The 18,833-nt window shown below is 41.6% G+C and overlaps 1 protein-coding gene and 1 long non-coding RNA gene across 13 annotated transcripts in view; one reads left to right on the top strand and one right to left on the bottom strand.

The window, feature by feature from the left end:
• NPAS3 (neuronal PAS domain protein 3) overlaps positions 1 to 18,833 on the bottom strand; it is an 857,324-nt gene that overhangs the window by 17,200 nt on the left and 821,291 nt on the right. For all 9 annotated transcript variants that reach the window (XM_058738778.1, XM_058738780.1, XM_058738782.1 and 6 more), the window contains 2 exons: positions 12,754 to 12,947; positions 7,970 to 8,076 (listed from right to left, as the gene is read on the bottom strand). In XM_058738778.1, the coding sequence (XP_058594761.1) occupies positions 7,970 to 8,076; positions 12,754 to 12,947 (301 nt within the window). The remainder of the gene's footprint in view (positions 1 to 7,969; positions 8,077 to 12,753; positions 12,948 to 18,833) is intronic.
• The window catches only part of LOC131517076 (uncharacterized), a 216,257-nt gene that overhangs the window by 87,362 nt on the left and 110,062 nt on the right, over positions 1 to 18,833 (top strand). The window lies entirely within an intron of this gene.

The raw sequence follows: 18,833 nt of genomic DNA, 5'->3' as shown, positions 1-18,833 counted from the left end.
AGAGATAGATGAGTAGTGAGGCATAGGTACACAGAAACCAATGTTTGGTAAAAACAGGAGTATTTAAAGGAGCCCAGACAAGTTTCATTTGTTCACCTGTGGTGTAGATTTTCAGAAACCGAGATACTTGGTTGTGAAAACGTTACAGATGCTCCCCTGTAGCAGGCATCGTTGACTGTCCACTGGACAGCTATTCTTTTTTTTTTTTCCCAGTGTTATTTAGAAATAATGGACGTACATCCCTGTGTGAGTTTAAACACACAGCACGATGGTTTGATTTACATAGATTATGAAACAATGATTTCAACAGGATCAGCTAACATTCATCTTCTCATATCGGTAAAATAAGAAGAGAAAGAGGGAGAAAGGAAAGCAATGTGCTCCTTTTGAACTCGTAAGATTTACTCCCGACAACTTTCCTCTAGCTCCTGCAGCAGTCATCATGTTGCGTATTGAACGGCTTTTCTACCACTTCTCTCCCAAGTCCCAGTGGGGAAAAACTTTGATTGTTTAAACCAGTCATGGCAATTCCATCTGGTGGGTGACTCTGGCATGGGCATTTGATGAAATGCTGGACAATGAGACATAAGGGGGCTCCTCTCTCCTGGAGGGCCTCTAAGAGTATTTTCTTTCAAGAATGAACACAAAATAGTGACTGACCCTTTCCTGACTTTGGACATTGTCTTGTGGGGAACTGGTGATGGGTAGTGCCACAGCTGTCTTTGGGTCATGAAGAGAAACTTGAGGCGATTACAGAGAAAGCTGAAATCATTTTTGCCTGGGTTTTCTGTTACTTGTAACCGGATACATTCTAGTTGATGTGCCCCACCAAAAATTCTAGGAAGCCAGAGGGGATGTGGAGTTCATAAAGAGGTTCAAATGACCTGATCCTTAGTTAACACTAAATTAATGTAAAAACCATTGTAATGTTTATTTTTGAGAGAAAGAGAGAGACAGAGCGCAAGCAGGGGAGGGGCAGAGAGAGAGGGAGACACAGAATCCGAAGCAGGCTCCAGGCTCTGAGCTGTCAGCACAGAGCCCGACGTGGGGCTCGAACCCACAAACTGTGAGATCATGACCTGAGCTGAAGTCTGGCGTTCAACCGAGTGAGCCACCCAGGTGCCCCAATGTAAAAACCATTGTATGCTAAACACTTACACAAATTAAATCCTTATGTCACTCATTTGTGTTCAACAAGGAAAAGTTTGAGGTTTTCTGAGATAGTCAAGGTATCATTAGATCAACGTTTTAAGGAAAGTAGTTATAACACATATAATGGGGGGTGGGGGGGGGAGGGGGCACCTGGGTGGTGCTTGGGTGGCTCAGTTGGTTAAGCATTCAACTTTGGCTCAGGTTATGATCTCATAGTCCTTGAGCCCGTTTCACATTCTCTCTCTCTCTCTCTCTCTCTCTCTCTCTCTCTCTCTCCCCCCACCTCTTGTGTACCCACACCCCCCTCTCTCTCAAAAAACAAACATTAAAAAATGTAAAATAATTAAAACTTATAATGGCATCTTGTTCTTCATTTTGTATAAAGTACAAGAAGTAATGGAATTCATCTTATTTAGGTTGATTTAGGTTAAAATGGATGTTTTAGAAGTTTTTTTTTTCTGAATGTGTTTTATAAGAGCAATGGGTCATTTTCTCTCAAATATCACGTGTTTCCTTTTATGATAATAAAAGCAGCTACTAATTGAAATAGTAATAAGGAAAAGCCCAAGGATCCATGTTAGGATTTCATTAGAATAGATGAGTCCAATTGAAGTTCTGGCTTACTTCCTGGGCAGAGAGGAAAGATCGTGTGTGGTATCATTCTGTGTCCTTTTCTTTCTTTTTTTTTAACGTTTATTTATTTTTTGTGAGACAGAGACAGAGTATGAGCTGGGAAGGGGACAGAGAGAGAAAGGGAGTCACAGATGCCAAAGCAGGCTCCAGGCTCCAAGCTGTCACCACAGAGCCTGATGCGGGGCTCGATCCCATGAACCATGAGATCATGACCTGAGCTGAAGTTGGGTGCCTAACTGACTGAGCCACCCAGGCAAGCCATTCTGTGTCCTTTTCTATGCTCTGGAGTGTCCCTGACCCTACACCTCTGCCCATCTGCCACCTTGGCTTCTTGCCATCTTCTTTGAAGTTCCAGGGAAGATATGCTACCTCTGGAACTTCTCGTCCTCCCTTCCTGCCCCCCCATCTCTGGGGTTTCAGTGTTTTGTTTATACATCTCAATAGGAGTGCCTGGGTGGCTCAGTCGGTTGAGTGTCCAACTTCGACTTCGACTATCATGATCTCACGGTTCGTGGGTTCAAGCCATGCGTCAGGCTCTGTGTTGACAGCTCAGTGCCTGGAGCCTGCTTCAGATTCTGTGTCTTCCCCTCTCTCTGCCCCTCCCCCACTCATGCTCTGTCTCTCCCTCTTTGTCTCTCTCTCAAAAATAAACAAACATTAAAATAAGATAAAAAAATATACATCTCAATAGTCCTCATTTTACGCCACCTTTCCAAAATTGGTTGTTTTCATGCTATGGTCCCTACTAGTATGTAAGCTCCCTGAAGGTAGAGACCACATCTTAGTTATTTTTGAAACCTTACTGCAATACCACAAAGCTATACAGTAAGTACTCAGAGATTTTAGATGAACTTGAACAGGGAAAATTTTTGTATTCACATGTGCAACAAGCACATGGAAAAAATGTTAACCTGGGGAAAAAACTGAAGACCTCCTTTTGCTTACATGTTGACGATTACTTCCATTTATACTCTCTTAAATATCAGTGGAGAAGGCTAATACCTGACATCTTTGTAAAGAAGTCCTTCTCTTTATCAAGTAATCACATACTTGTTTCATTTGAGCACTGACCGAGATACCCTCGGTAGCCAATTCCCTACTTCTATTTTACTGTTATTCACAAGATTCAGCCAACTGAAGAGGAAAATGAAGCCATTAAGATTGTTAGTCAATTTGTATTTACTTCATGTAAGACAAGAATGCCTTCTAAATGCTAGTATAGTCCATCCTTCTCAAACGTTAACCTGAATGGGAGTCCACTGGGGATCTTGCTCACTGCAGATGAGGATTCAGTTAGCTGGGGGTAGGCCTGAAATTCTGTATTTCTATAAACGCAGGGGACCAAGGACACTCAGCTGATAGTTAGGCCCTTGCTGATCTCTGTTCTCTGCCTGCCTTTAGACTGGAAAAGCCAAAATCCATACTTCCTCAAAAAGAAAAAAAATAAAAAGACATAAAATAATACTGGCAATTCACTTCTACATAAAAACCTGACTTTATTTCTTCTCCATGTGAGCATCTTTTTTGGTTAATGGACAGGCACACGACGTGGGCTGACTTGGCTTCTGAAAAAAGTCTGACACGGTAGCTATTACATGTATTTCTTTTCATGGGCATTTCCATATTCATACGGAAGAAGAGGAAAAACTCATTTGCTTTGGGAAAAAGTCCAACCAATGATCAGGTTGCAGCTAAATCCCTGAAGGCCCAGCCTCGAAAAAGGCTAAGATCGAAAGATAGAAAAAAAAGTCCCCTGTGCTATTTGCACTCGGCCCACCCACCAAACTTTGTGCCTTCCTTTCTCCCTTCATTGCAGCTTCCTTTACTGTGTGCAATGGCTGCATACCCAAATCAACAATTAAATTCCCCCTTTGTTTGCGTGGCAGATGACAAATGCATGGAGGACATCTTGTGTTTCCAAGGCAGGCAGGGCACTTACTTTGATTGATGCTCGGTTGTGGAAAAAAATGAGCTGGGAAGGAATTACAATGGAGGGCCTGCAGACTGGAAGGGGATATACTAATTAGTCCTGCATTAAGCAGTCGGCTTGCATTTGGCGATGAGACGCCTTCAGGAGGGAAGCGTAGGGGTTATTGATGCAAAACAGCATGCATTGCATTATGCCAGGTAGCTGTGTATTACTTTTGTTAAGAAGGATAAAATTTTGTAATTGAGAAATAAATGCTTAGGCTACTGTATTTTTTTTTCTTTTTTAACATCCTCCAAATATATTGGGCAGCCCATCCTTTTGTAATTCTACGAGATCTTGTAGACAAGGCAGAAGTCCTTCTTTCTTTGTGAAATAACTCTTACAGAGTTTCTTCATCCTGGTTAAGGTTCTAGGAAGGGAAAACTGCTACCAGTTCTATACTTTCTGGCTCCTTTTCTCTAAAGTCCCACGGCTGCAGAGCCCTGAGCCTTGCTAGTGGAGCACGACATTGTAAAGGGAAGTTTCTCTCTGCCACTCTTTCCAGGTTTTAGAAACATTGCTGATTTGACCTGGAAAGAACCCTAGGGGTATCTCAAGACAAATTCAGCAACTTCTATAGACAGAAGGCTGGACTAAAAGGGACGAAAGAGAGATGCAAAACATGTTTCTCTGTTCGGTTTAGCATTTGTGGTTTGCCCTTCTATTTTGGGCTAAAGGCAGGGCGAGAGTAGTAGATGGCTGCACTAGCTAACCGGGATCTGGGACTCCAGGGAGACCTGACTGGTCATCTTCAGGCCAATACCTCCTGAGCAATGGAGAAGTGGAGAGTGTGATAGGCAAAGATGCTCAAATAATCGCTTATATGAGTAGTTTAAAATTCAAACCGTGGAATGGTGATTTGGTCAATTTGGCCTGGAGAATCAGTGAAATTGGGTTCAATGACTCCAGTAAGGTGGCGTAAGGAAAACAAATCAGAGGGGTCTTTGGTTACAGTGTGAAAGAAGAGGGCCTACAACCTCTTTGGTTTTAGAATCCCAGTAGGATTTCACTCACCCACCATGTTGGTAAGGATAATACGATTCTTACTGATTGTTTATGTTGGAAGCTAGTGTGAACTATCGGGCCACTCATGTTAACTTGGTGGGAGAGTGAGTGGTCCGGAGTTCTTGGTTCAACTGATGAAAGTTGTCAATTCCTGATGGAGCTGAGATTCCCCTCTACTTTTCTTATTCTAGAGACAAGTTCATCTATGGATTTACAGATGCCTAAGCTAGGAGAAAGATATAAGTGATAAAAATAGCATTCTGAGTTCTCAAAGACTATTGAGTCTTTTATTTTAAAGTTTTATCTGTAAACCGGAGTGTAAGACAGATATCAAACTATCAGAAATATCAGATGGCTAAAACCTGCCTTTCATGCACAGAAACAGGAATTGTGCCAATAGCTCTAGGAAGAAAAGCTAAATAGTTAATGTAGTTTATTTTTTAACCACCCCTTTGTTTTAGAATTCTATCTTATTCCTGAGCCGATTCTCTGTCACCATGACCTTCTCCTGCCAAGAAGGTACAGTTGAGGCATCCTTCAGTAATAGCCTAGGGCTTTGGACGAGCAGGATACTGCATTGGCATTTTGCCTTTTCTTCCAATGTTTACACAACCAAGACTTATTACATGCTCTGTCATTTTGTTACTGGGCTGGCTTTGGTTTGAGAATTAGGTAAACATCAGACATTCCATCACACAATTTTAGACTCAATCTTACTTTATAATGATGTTAATGTTTATTGTACAAAGCGAGATGCATTTGTATATTTTAGCATTTTATTTCAGTCACAGAATGCAAAACCTGACATTGGCATCAGTTTGATTTGTGTGTGTGTGTGTGTGTGTGTGTGTGTGTGTGTGTGATTGAAGATATTAAGCACTACAAGAACGTTGAAATTTCAATCTGATTAGGATCAAAATTCTTCAGGATCAAAACACTCCTTTTCCTCCCCCTACAGTTTTACTAATTGTGTGCTACTTGACATTGTGGAGTTATTCCACAGCATGATAGCTAAATATGTGAAGTGTATTTTACTGTGTGGAATTATCAGCTCATTTTATTTGTTTTTCATGTGTTTGAGGTTATTAAAAGAACTTAAAATTAGAAGTCGTGTGTATGAGTTGAAAGAGTGAACTCAATCATTGTTAGTAGGCTAAATCATAAAGCAATAGCCAGTATGTCAATATCAAGTAATGAAAAAAATCACAGAATTTAAAAGCATACCTTCTCTGTTTATTAGTTGGCAAGATACCAGAAAAATTAGGAGACTGGTACAATAGTGAATGGTGGAGTTGTTTATTTTCAGCACTCGCAAATTATTCTGGTTACTGAAAATGAGATAAAAGTAGATTGGAAAAGAATGGCATCAAACATATTTGTTGGAGACCTCTGCTTCATGGGAAGAAATGAATTGCCCTAGCTCACTGTTCCTGAGGAATTGTGTTTCTTCAAGCTGTAAATCAAATCCCAGAGAGATAGCATGACGTTTTCCAAATAATAACTGAGGATGACATAGTTCTTTTTTGTCAGCATCAGGTTTCTGAAGTTAGACCTCAATTAAGATTCCAAAATGAAAAAGCGCCCTTCACCCCCCACACGCATGGTGCATGACAGTGTCCTAAAAACAGTATATTCATTTTTAAAGTCTGGATCTCTGGCATATATCAGTCCAAAAATATATCTATAGCCTCCTCCAAAGATCCTGATTTTTCTCCATTTTCTCTAAATTCCCAGCTACAAAGAACCTGATGTTTCTTTTCAGGAAGCAGCATCATTTTTTTCCCCCAATTAATTGAAGAGCCATCTGCTTCTGCGATGCACAACACCCATTCATTCTTAGCAACAAGTGTGTTCCCCAAATCCCTGGTGTGTAATACCAAGGCACGCATTCAGTGTTGGGAGTAGAATCTGCTGGAGAGCAGCCTTGCAGGCAGGCTTTTCCCAGAGACGTGATGTATACAAAATTTGACACTGAACTTGGTCCCACATCAGTGTTGCTAATGCACGGTTAAAAGGCAGCACAAGATGCTCACACTTCGAGACTTTGGCGGGCTTACTGTCTTGCCATTATGCTTTTGAAGATGCGAGTTTAAAATGAGCAAACAACAGCAAAGGGCAGGACAGACCTGAGCCAGCTCTCCTCAACCATGGCAAGAAAGGGGGTGGGGGAGGAAGTGAATTACAAAGGCCACCCGGCTAGCATTTCTACATAAAACCTTGACCATCCCGCTGTAGTATTTCATTGGTGGCCCCTTGCCTGTATTTAAAACCAGAGTTCAAAACTGGGTTTAGAACATTCTAGGAAGATGAGCTGGTTGGCCCCTCATCTTTTAGGAAGACTCTACTGATTGGTCATAAAAAGGACCTCTTGTGGGAAAAGGGGCAGCCTCTTGCTAAGAGGTTCAGTAGTCTAGTGCCTTCTGCTTCATGGGATTGTCCGAGGCCCTCAACACACGGTGTAAATGGCCCGGCTGAGTGTGATGAGGAAAAGCTGCATGGGACCCGGTGTGGGAGTTTCTGCTTGGACCTGGCCAGAACACCATGGGTCCTTCTTTCTTCCAATGCCAGAAAAGGTACCTTGGATATCAGCTTGTGAGTCAGGAGCTGGGAACCAGACTCAAACAGCTGAGATGAGTTTCCCTCTCCTGGGAGTTGGGAGACGGAGGTAAGTTTTCCTCTGAATAACCCTCTGTCCAGAAATACAGTGAAAAGACACTGCCTTGAGAGCTGCTGTATCCACACGACGTGCTCTGCCACTGTGTCCCAGCTCCCCTGGGCCTCAGTTTTGTGGTTAGTCAAGTAGGAATTGTTAAAGTCTCTGGTCTATTTGAACTTGTCTTCTCCCTTGTATCTCTTGAAACAGAGACCACACATTTCAGAGTGGAACTTGCTCTCTAGAAAATGAAAGGGTCAAGAAAGCACTTACGACAAAGGTTTTCCCATGGCTTTATGGGAGAGAGAGCACAAGAGAACACAAAATCCTGTGAGAGGGCCTAAACATCCAGCAATTTCTCTAGGCCTGAGGTCCAGCTTTCAATCTAATTCCAACACAGGTGGAAGTGATGTAGGTCTCACTTTTTCTCACTGTGTGCTGACAGTCATCTCAAATGCACACAGGAGACACGAAGGGAAAAATCGGCACTGAAACCAAACAAGCATCGGAGAGGGATGATGCCAGCCAGGCTGTTCCCTCACACAGGAGGTACTTACGGTCCAAGTGACTGTGCCTGATGCCCTCGACGTCTTCGGCATGGATGAAATGGTAGCATCTCTTCCCTACAATGTCTACAGGGGTCAGATCCATATAATCGCTAATCCTGCAAAGAGAAGAAAATAGGCTGGAATTCAGAAAGGGGGAAGTACAGAAATTGTTCAATGACTTAGAAATACATCTACTTACAGTTTTCATTATACTGCGGGTACCCACGAGGACATGGAACTTGGAGGGAAAACCCATCACAGACAAGATTATTTCTTTAATGGACAACAGACTTTTTCAAAAGTAGGAAATGTACCAGATGAAGCAACTGTGTTTAAATAATGAGACAGGTTTTTCTTTTTTTTTTTCTTTTTTTTTTTGGCATCAGAATACACATTTAGACAACATAATTCCGTGAAATTATTGAGAATCAGTAACAATACAAGATCCTTATTAGAAGCCAAGATAATTCAAGGTTACATAATAAAATAAAAACATGTTATGTTTATACGGAATGATTAGAGACACCTTTCATTTAAACAGATTGGTCTTCTATTGGGTATTTCCATGAAAAAGGGCTTCAGCTGCTTCTTGGCACAAAGTCCAAATTGGCATTCAAGGGATATAATTTAAATGCTGAGACATACAGATGCCTGGGGGTATTATCTTTTTTAGTCTTAGTCATTTGGGAGCTCTGCTTTCACTCCTGGCCCTTTTAACTGGTACTTTGTGGTGGATTCCACACAGAAACTTTTAAACCATTTCAGCAGCTCTTCCAGGCTTGTGCTCGACAGTACGTGTGTGTAAGCCTGTGTCATTGATTGTCCAGACGTCAATGTCCTCGGGCGGGAGCACAGAAAAATGGAACAGAAATTGGAAAACATGTTGGAGGAATCTGCCTGATTTACACAAAGACGTCAAAATGTTTATTATCCTCCTCCCTGTCCGGGTACAGGCTGGTTTTGGTCAGTCCAAAACAGAATCTATCTTTTGTTTAATGTATGTTCTTCACTGTCCCTGTGCTTTTTCTGGTTTATGGCTTACAATGTATCCAAATAGGAAGTGAGGCTTTAGAAATGACATATTTAAGAAACCTATGAGATCACTGGTGGAGAGTTCAGTCTGACCCCGAGGGCTGGGAAAGAAGGAACAAAACAAAAACAGCATAATGTGGAATATGATTAAAATACGCTACCAGTGAGTGAACTTCTCAGTGTCTAATATTAAACATTAAATAATATTTTTGGCCAAACAAGAATTCTTGGTAAGATGAGACTAAGCGGGGCAATATAAAGAATGTTTTTTTCAGAACCCCATGGTTTTCTGGTACAAAACAGAGTAGTTGGTGTTTTCCTAAAACCATTAGCTGCTTTCCAAGCACAGTTTACACCCCCTTTCTGCAAATGAGTGAACAAAGATGTCATTAAAAGGCCCTCATTGGCGTTTCTGAAATTTGCCAGCTCCCTGAAAACATTAGATGTTGGCTTTGCCTGCGGCTGCGCTAAGGAATGCAGAGGAGAATGGTTTGCAGAGGGAAAAATCGGCACTGAAACCAAACAAGCATCAGAGAGGGAGGGCACAGGGCTTGCGTTTCTAGTTAGCGATTCCCTAATTAAACAATAACCTTCCCCCTCTCCCCCCCCCCACCCCCACCCAAGAAAAAGCCAGTCATACTTTCGGGAAGACATTCTCTAGTTTACTGTTTATTTGAATGAAATCCTTGAGAACCAGAGCCCTTTACCGTGGCGAATGTGACCAGCTCAGTGTTCAGAGACCTCTTAATACACACGTAGAAAGCCCCAGACCAGTCTGATGACCTATATCAGGATTAGAATCCTAATGGCCCTTGGTACTGTGAGCCTCAGTTTCCTGATCTGTAAAAACAACTGAAGTGGTTGGGGAGGGGATGAATGAACGAAATGAAATGAACACAGCACAGTGCCTGGAATATAGGGTAGGCCTTTTCCTCAGATAAGCAATTACCTTTAACACAGGTCTTTTTAAAATAACGTGTATCATTTTCAGTTGGGAAGTAATACTATATTGTATTGGCTAATAAGGGGTTGTGGAAAAAATTTTTTTTTTCTTTTCTTTTTTTTTTTTTTAAAGGGAAGAAAGAAAGCTTAAAGTGGGTCACAGAAAATGATCTCAATTACTGGAGTGGTACCATAAGGCACTCGGGTCCATGAAGCAGAATTAATCAATCTGTGATCACAGGAATGAAAATTAAGTGAGGGCTTTGGGATAGGGCAATCACCGGGAGCAGGTAAATAAGATGAGGCTCTGTTTTTTTGGAGAGGGTGGTGGTAGTAAATCTAAATCAAGGGAGCCGACATATGTTTTCAAAGAAGCAAAGCCATAGGTCATCGGACTTTGTATCTGCCTCCCTGGGTTGGATCCCCATCTCCAGCATTCTATATTTTTAATCAGAATAAACAGCTTTGTGGGCTATAATCGTGTTCTGTAATGGATGGGTAGATATGAAAGGTCCCCTTCAGTGGTTAGTCTGATTGATTCCTTACCACTCAGCCTGACTTCTGTAAAAAAAAAAAAAAAAAAAAAAAAAAAAGTGACAAGGGATACAGGAAGGCCCACAAGGAGCTAAATGTCTTTTTTTTTTTTTCTTTTTCCTTCTTTCTCCTTTTTTTTTTTTTTTTTTTTTTTTAAATCTGCCACCTTTGGGTTCAAATTGTGACATTGGGCATACCATTTGACCTTTCTCTCTAAACTGAAACTGCCTGAGGTTGATGAAGACAGTGGCAACACCCATCTTCCAGAAGCGCCCTGAAGCTTAAGTGAGATGGTGTACCCAATGAGCTTTGCACATTGCCGAGTGTGGAGTTAGTGTTCAATAAACATTAACTACCTTCATTATTACTTGCGAACCTTAGCCGATCATTTTGGCTAACCGTCTTTCCTGATAGTCTTTGGCCATTCCGGAAGACCTTTCACATAGCCAAGTATGCAGTCACAATGATAAAAATGTTAACAAATGCCAACAAAACTTGAAAAACAGAGTTAGAGTTACTCATTAAATAATAGTGACGGGTTCACGGTATCTTCTAACCCAGCGAACACTAATAGCTCAGGTGGGTGTCTTTTTCCCCCCGTGAATTCTTTCCTCTGAATCAAATCCTGACCGGAAATGGTAGGCATATCTAACTTGGTCTCCACATCTTCAGTGCTTCCCAGTGGAACTGAATGCAGGTGCCGTCTGTCTTCCTCTTGGTGAGGCCCTGGAGAGGTCAATTATGCAAGCCGCTTGACCATTCTGCTCTTATTTCCCCTCTGAAAGCACTAACAGGGCTCAGTGAATATACACTGCCTTTATGCCTGACAATAGTCTGTGCGACAAAAGCACCCTCTCAAAATGGCCTCAGTAACTCTCTCGGTGGCACCAGCAGATGGATGGTATCACTAAAGCTTCCTTCTCATGGCTGATACATGCGGGGTTCCTCTTCACTTTTCTCCCTGGGCCCCGTGATTCTCTCTTCCTCAAATCAGTCTCATGATGGGCTTGTGACTTCTAGGTGAAAGGTCTGAGGGGGCACTGTCCCATTTCCTTGTCCCTTGCTTTGTGCTTAATGGAAAAAGTGAACTTTTCAACCAGAGGCTAAAAAGTCCTTTTATCCCAGCTCAGTGGTAAGGAAGGACTGCCAAATCATTTATACGATGAGTCTTTTTTTTTTTTTTTTTAATTTATAAAAACAAAATCCTCAGGATTACAATGTTTTATTTAATAGTTTTGAAAAATTCTCACCCTTTTTCCTCTGTGGGCCTCAAATTCTCATTTTTTCCTCTACATGTGTTGTGGCCTGAATGTGTCCCTCCTACCACCGAATGTATATATTGAAGCCTTTTTACCCAATGTGATAGTATGAGACGGTGGGGCCTTTGGGAGGTAATTAGGTTTAGAGGAGGTCATGGGGATAGAGCCCCCATGATGGGATTAATGTCCTCCTAAGGAGAGGAAGGGACCAGAGTGTTCTCGGTCCTTTGTGAAGACGCAGCAAGACATCCGCTACCTACAAACCAGGAAGTGGGCTCTCACCTGAACCTAATTAGCTTGTACCTTTTAAAAAAAAAACTTTTTTTTTTTTTCCTGTAAGAGAGTGTGGCTGGAGCAGGGGAGAGGAGCCAAGGGAGAGAGAGAATCTTAAGCAGGCTCCATGCTCAGCGAGGAGCCCAACATGGGGACCCACGACCCTGGGATCATGACCTGAACTGAAATCAAGAGTCGGATGCTCAACCGACTGAGCCACCCAGCAGCCCCAGCTTGTACCTTGGTCTTGGGCTTCCCAGTCTCCAGAACTGTGAGAAATAAGTGCCTGTTGTTGAAGTCCCCCAGATAGTAATGTGTTATAGCAGCCAGGCAGGCAGTAAGACAGTGTGCTGAATGCCTGTATGAACACTGTCCATCGTGAGGCTGGGCCCTTACAGTAGTCAGGAAGTGGGTCTGGCTGAGACATCAGGAGATACCTTTCAATGCATAATTCTGCCAAACGTCTCAGCCCTGCTCTCTCCTTGGGTTCTCGGCCAAAATGGGTCTTAATTATAGCATATGGCTGTCTGGGTGTCCCAATTCATTCCATTGTTGTCCCTAATGTAAATCAGGACGGCAATGTAAATTTTGAATAAAAAGCATGTTTGGTGTCAGTCCAAGCAGCCATTAAAAATAAGATCAGGATTTATAATGAGCCTCACTGGGAGAGTAAAATCCTTCAGACTGCTGAAAACACCAACCTTCACCAATGTGTAACACACAACAGAGGAAATGAAAACAAAAACAAAGTACCTATTTTCACAGTAAATGATATTGAGGTCCATATTTACTCGAGTGACGAACATATGGCAGTCAATTCTGACTTCATTGATCGTAGGGGGAGGCAGGGCATGAGCCACAACCACAAGACCCATGATTTGGCTGGGAACGGTCCTCCCGTGGGATAGTGACACCCTCAGTCGTAGCCGGCCTGTTATGTGAATCACCTGTAATAGAACATTAAGTACACAACACAGTCAAATTTACATCTGGGATGTGACAGTATTTCTTGCAAGAAATGCAAAATTACATCTGGAACAACCAACATTAGCGTGTATCTTCTGTAATCATAATGGCTGTTAAAGTGCCCTTGATGTCCTCAAGGCAGGGACAAAAGAGAAATAATATATGCTGAGCTTTTCTCAGTGCGGCATTATTATTGTGCAATTCTATTTTCAGGACTTTTTCTTTCCCTTTATTCTTCTTCTCCTCCTCCTTCTCTCTCTCTCTCTATCTCTATCTCTCTGTCTCTCTTTACATTTAGAGGAAGCATATAACCAGTTAAAATGACCAGAAAGTTGAGCAATGAGCTGCAAAAAGAAATGTTTGCATTATCAGCACTTGTTAATGGATGATGTTTGTCTGTCTCCAGATCTGTACTGAGTGGATTACAAGGACCATCTCCTTTCAGAAGTATGGCTCATAGCTTTCCTTTGCTGGGGGGGTTTGATATTGCAAAAAGGCCAAAGCCTCCAATGAGCAAGTCTTAGTGACCATGACATGAATGGGCCTTTTAGAGCATAGATATTCCATGTTAGAAATCACTGAGTTACCAGTAATGCTGTGATTTAGTGCTCTATGGGGATGGAGATCAGAGGACTTTGGCCTATCATTTGTTCCTTGAGCTCGTTCTAAAGCAGGATCAGGAAATTTGCACCATTTTGGTGGCTTGTTTGGTTACTTGTGCAGACACAGGAGGGAGAATGTTGGGCTGTCATTTTTGGTTTCTTAGCCAAAGTATACTCTAGATAGTCCAAGCCATCTAGAACCAAATGAAAGTGGTTCGTCTTTGTCACACATTTTAAACAGTATTTTTACAGACGTCCTTTTAAAAGTTGCTTTGCTTATAAACTACACATAGGACAGCCATAATGTCAACTTCTTTAAGCGATGTTTTGAGGAAACATAAATCATAAAAGTATGGAAAGTAAAAAGGATTTGTGTATTTTGTGATGATGGAAGTTGTGTGGGGTGGTGGGGGGAGGAGGGTGTCGGAGGCATGTGCACACACGCGTGTGTGTGTGTGTGTGTGTGTGTGTGTGTGTGTACTCTATGTTCCTAGGATGGTGCTACAGTGTGGGTGGGCCTCCAAAACTAGGTTGTAGATGTAATCACTGTGATTCACTGTACCAGGGTGGTCGGTTTAGTAGCTAACCAAGTTCTCCCTTTGGTTTGCCTCTCCAAAAATGCATCATTGACCATCAAACCATCTTTTGAGATTGTTGGCTTCCCTCTTTGCCATAAGGAACTGAAGTGGGAAGTAGATCTCTGGCCTCCCAGGAACAGTAGGATCTAATGCCTGCTCTCCTTTGCAGGGGCTTGACTGGTAATTCCTTTTTCATTTTGTTTTTGTTTCCCTCAAGTTATTCAGTTTTCCAAAAGCAAGCCACACCGCTGTCAGTCAAGAGGCAGGATCAAAGCTTATGGGGCTGCTCTTCGGAGTCCTGGTGTCCTAAAGAATACCTCTTTCCCTGTTCCCTTTACATTTGCACCCAGAGCTGCAGATCTGGAAACACCAACGAGGAGGATTATTTAGGGTATTTCAGGAGCAGCTTTTTGACCACCCACATTTGAAGTTGACTAAATTCATACTTAATGCACCTTTGCTTTAAGCTTTGGTCAGACGAGCTACTTTATGAATATTTGAAAATGTTCCTAGAGGCACGGATGCTAAAACACCATCACAGACACACATTTTTGTAAGACCTCATTAACTAATAAAGAAATAGCTAAAAGAAATGGGATCAACTTCACAGGAGGGGTGTTAACAGGCCCTGGTCCTCCTCCCAGCTAGGCTTACGTAGATGCTCATTTATCATTATCTGTCTTGTTTTATCAGGAACTCTCAGCTTCTTGGAAAAACAGATCTATAAATGCTCAAGAAAATACTCATTCAGAAATGATATGATAAATAAATCCCCACTTGGTATTCTATTCCAAAGCAATTTATGGGCTTCTGGGCTAGAAAGCATTTTGAGAAGGCAGAGAGGCTACTGCGGGGAGCTGTCTGTATGTCAGATTTACCCCCATCTCCAGCTTTGCCTGTGGCCATTGAGGGGATGAATGGGGTCCAGAGTTGGGTCCAATAGGGGTCTAGATTTGCCATTTTCTGATTTTGTTACCCAGGACGAGTCGCTCAACCTCTCTGCATCTCGATTTTCTTTTCTGTAAAATGGGGATAATCATATTCTGCAGTTAGGTTATGAAAGTGAAAGGTGATAAGGGAGGTGAACACTTTCTAAATTGCAAAGAAGTGTCCAAATTTCATTATAATTCTGTTTGCTTTTTAAAATATCAGCTGAATCATAAGGGTGAGGCCTGATTACTAATTTAATCTTGACCAAAAGTCTAATAAATGAATTCTTCTTATTTTAAGAGATCATAAAATTTCATGTTTGAAAGAAATTTTGGGAGAGTCTATCTTAGGTCCTTCTCCTTTTCCTTTTTCTTTTTCTTTTTTGTTTTAGTGGAAAAGAGGTTTCTAGAAAGTTCATTTCCTACCCAGATTCACCTAACTCAGAAATTGCAAAAGCCTGGAATTCAGGTTTTTTAGGTCTTGTTGGAGTGTCATTTCAACTTTGTTATGCCTATATGATTTCTGTGTTCATATTCATATTGAATGAAATGTTACAAGTTAATACCAGATGCCAACTCACTACTTCAAGTAAACTGTATATGAACCTTTAAAAAGATTTCATTTGGGGCACCTGGGTAGCTCAGTCAGTTAAGCCTCCAACTTCGGTTCAGGTCATGATCTCATGGTTTGTGAGTTCAAGTCCTGCATCAGGCTCTGTGCTGACAGCTCAGAGCCTGGAGCCTGCTTCAGATTCTATGTCTTCTTCCCCCCACCCCCCACTGACACTGTGTGTGTGTCTCGCTCTCTTTCTCAAAAATAAATAAAACATTAAAAAATTAAAAACAAAAAAGTTTTCATTTCTAACCAGAAGCTCTGGTTATTTGAAAAGTCTTTGAGAAGCAGTAAAAACTAAGGTGAAGAGAAAATAGGGGCACCTGGGTGGCTCGGTTAAATGTCCTACTTTGGCTCAGGTCATGATCTTGTGACTCATGAGTTCAAGCCCTACATCGGGCTCTGTGCTGATGGCTCAGAGTCTGGAGCCTGCTTCGGATTCTGTTTCCTTCTCTCTCTGCCCTTCCCCCATTCATGCTCTGTCTCTCCTTCAAAAATAAATAAACATTAAAAAAAAAAGTTAAAAAAAAAGATAAAGTAATGAAATAACGAATGTAGTAATTAAACAGTCAGGAAATGTCAAAGAACAGTCAGAGGATATGTTTGTCTATATGTAGGTACCTCTGGTGGTAAGGGAGGTTGAGATTGATGAGAAGAAAGGAGTATCTATTTAGATCCACACTTGGTTTTTGGGCTTAAATTAATGCATTTTTCCAAATCGACTTCATAATGCAGATAGTTTTTTTTCCCCATGTGACAGCTATGTTCAAATTTTAGAAACATGTCTGACAGCACATATTCAAACACAAAGAGAGTTGAATTTTCACTTTGTAGATGTTTTGAAGACCTGGCATGTAGTGTAAAGAGTATTGTCAGAAGGGCTGGGGTTCAAATCCTACTCTGGCACTGTATGGCCATGTGACTATGATGTTCAGAGAATTGAAATGACTTAATTGATTTTCCAGGCCAGTGTAATAGAGATTAAAAAGCTTATACAAAGAGAATAAGTATTGTATAAAGGTGTCTTTATTTTCTTAATAAGGCATCTTTGTTTTCTTCATCAAGGGGTATAATATTGGTGCTTTAGTTTCTCAAACATACTATGTGCAAGGGACCTTACTAGGTACCGGGAGAAGACCACAGTGAATCAGAGGTAAACTTGTCCTCAAAAAGTTTACAAATTACACAGTGGGAGGAGACATGTATAATTACTTGTAATATTGTACTACTGGGAGATGATACAGTGTCTGATAAAGAAAGTGGTTCTCCATCCTGGTTATGTGACAAAATACCCTATGAGGCTTTATTAACACATGGGTTCCCAGGCTCTGTCACTTAGATATTCTAATTGGGTTGGACTGGGCTGGGGTCTAGCATTTGCTTGTTTTTTAAAGCTTCAAAGGTGATACCTGCTTTTGGAGAATATCTGGCTAATGGGTTTGGAGTTAAACCAGTGGTTCTCAACCATGCTAAAGTTGGAGTACCCAGGGAGTACTTAAAAATCCTATGTCTAAACTGCACCCAAGACCAGCTGACTATAGATCTCTGGGGGCCTTCCCAGGTCTGATAGGGCTGCTGAAAGGATTAAGGGAAAAGGAATATAAAGTGCCTACATATGTGCCTGATATGCAGTGTAAATACTCACAAATACAATTTTGGTTAAGTAACAAGTATGCACCATAAGAAAGATATAGAATAGGAGCTTGGAGAGGTCAGGGTAGGTAGGTAGGAAATGCTTTTGGAAAAATGGATCAGGAAGGTTATGTGAAACTGGCATTATAATAAATTGTTGATGTGTAAGATATGATCATAGAATGGTGAAAGAGGTTTCCAGATGGAGAAAAGGGCTAGAACAAATAATATAAAAGGGAACCTATCAGGGAACCCAGGTCTCCAGGAGTGTTTCAGTTGGTGTGAGCAGGAGAAGAGACCGAGATGGGCCAAAATGGCAGGTACAAGGAGTGGAAATGAGCAACAATGGGACCTGGGGAGAAGCACCTGTTTTGTGCCTGTTTCATAGGATGATGATGAGATAGACTGAATGGTAATTGGGAATGGAAGAATTGCTGACAGAGGGACAAGAAAGATTTCTCTGTGGACCTTTTGTATTTGAGCAGCTTGGAGAGCTCCTGGACAAGGTGTCCTGGGGAGAGCTAGAAAAAGGGGTTGGAAACATAAGAGATGATAGTTGAAGGAATCGTTTTTGGAAGGTGGTCCCCCTCCCCACTCCTCTGTGATAGTTGAAACCAAGTTCAATGGAATCACCAATGAAGAAAATACAGAGAGATGAGAGAATGGCATAGGCATTCCTCCAACCCCCACTCTGAGTATTTGAAACTTCTGTTTTCCTCTAAATTGACGTTCTCTTGTTCCCTCAAGATTACTTTTGTTAGAAAAAAAAGTGAAAATTTCTGAAAACTCTAATTATCCCTTTTCTCCATCGACAAATCCATTCTGGCATAAATGCCAAGCCTGCCATATTGTGTACAGATCCCAGTGGTAACATCCGATAGAAGCATGGCTCCCTTGTAAAGTTAAGTAGGTAAATGGGAAATGATTTTAAATACAAACATACAAGCATAAATACTAACACAATGTCAAGAAGATGAAACTATAGAAATAGCCTAGCTATGGTAAAATGGAAGGCGTATCGTGGCATAGAAATAACATCCAACCGGGGCGCCTGGGTGGCGCAGTCGGTTAAGCGGCCGACTTCAGCCAGGTCACGATCTCGCGGTCCCTGAGTTCGAGCCCCGTGTCAGGCTCTGTGCTGACAGCTCGGAGCCTGGAGCCTGTTTCCGATTCTGTGTCTCCCTCTCTCTCTGCCCCTCCCCCGTTCATGCTCTGTCTCTCTCTGTCCCAAAAATAAATAAAAAACGTTGAAAAAAAAATTAAAAAAAAAAAAAAAAAGAAATAACATCCAACTGGAAAATAGAACATTTGATGTAGTTCTGGTCTGGTAATTTTGGCAAGTAAACTAGATTGTCCAGGGTAGCATTCTTCAGATAAAAAATGGAGGATAAGAATCAGGTGATGATACTTAGGGTTCTTGCTGAGTTCTAGAGAATTCTATGACCTAATGCTCCATAGAGTGGCCTTTACTGTGCTGTATCACTATCCTTCCCCACTCCCCCACTCTGCTACA

The sequence above is a fragment of the Neofelis nebulosa genome, chromosome 7 (assembly GCF_028018385.1).
Source record: "Neofelis nebulosa isolate mNeoNeb1 chromosome 7, mNeoNeb1.pri, whole genome shotgun sequence".
NCBI classification, from domain to species: domain Eukaryota; kingdom Metazoa; phylum Chordata; class Mammalia; order Carnivora; family Felidae; genus Neofelis; species Neofelis nebulosa.
The sequence above is the reverse complement of the archived record's forward strand: the minus strand, read 5'-3'. Positions and strand labels throughout refer to the sequence as shown.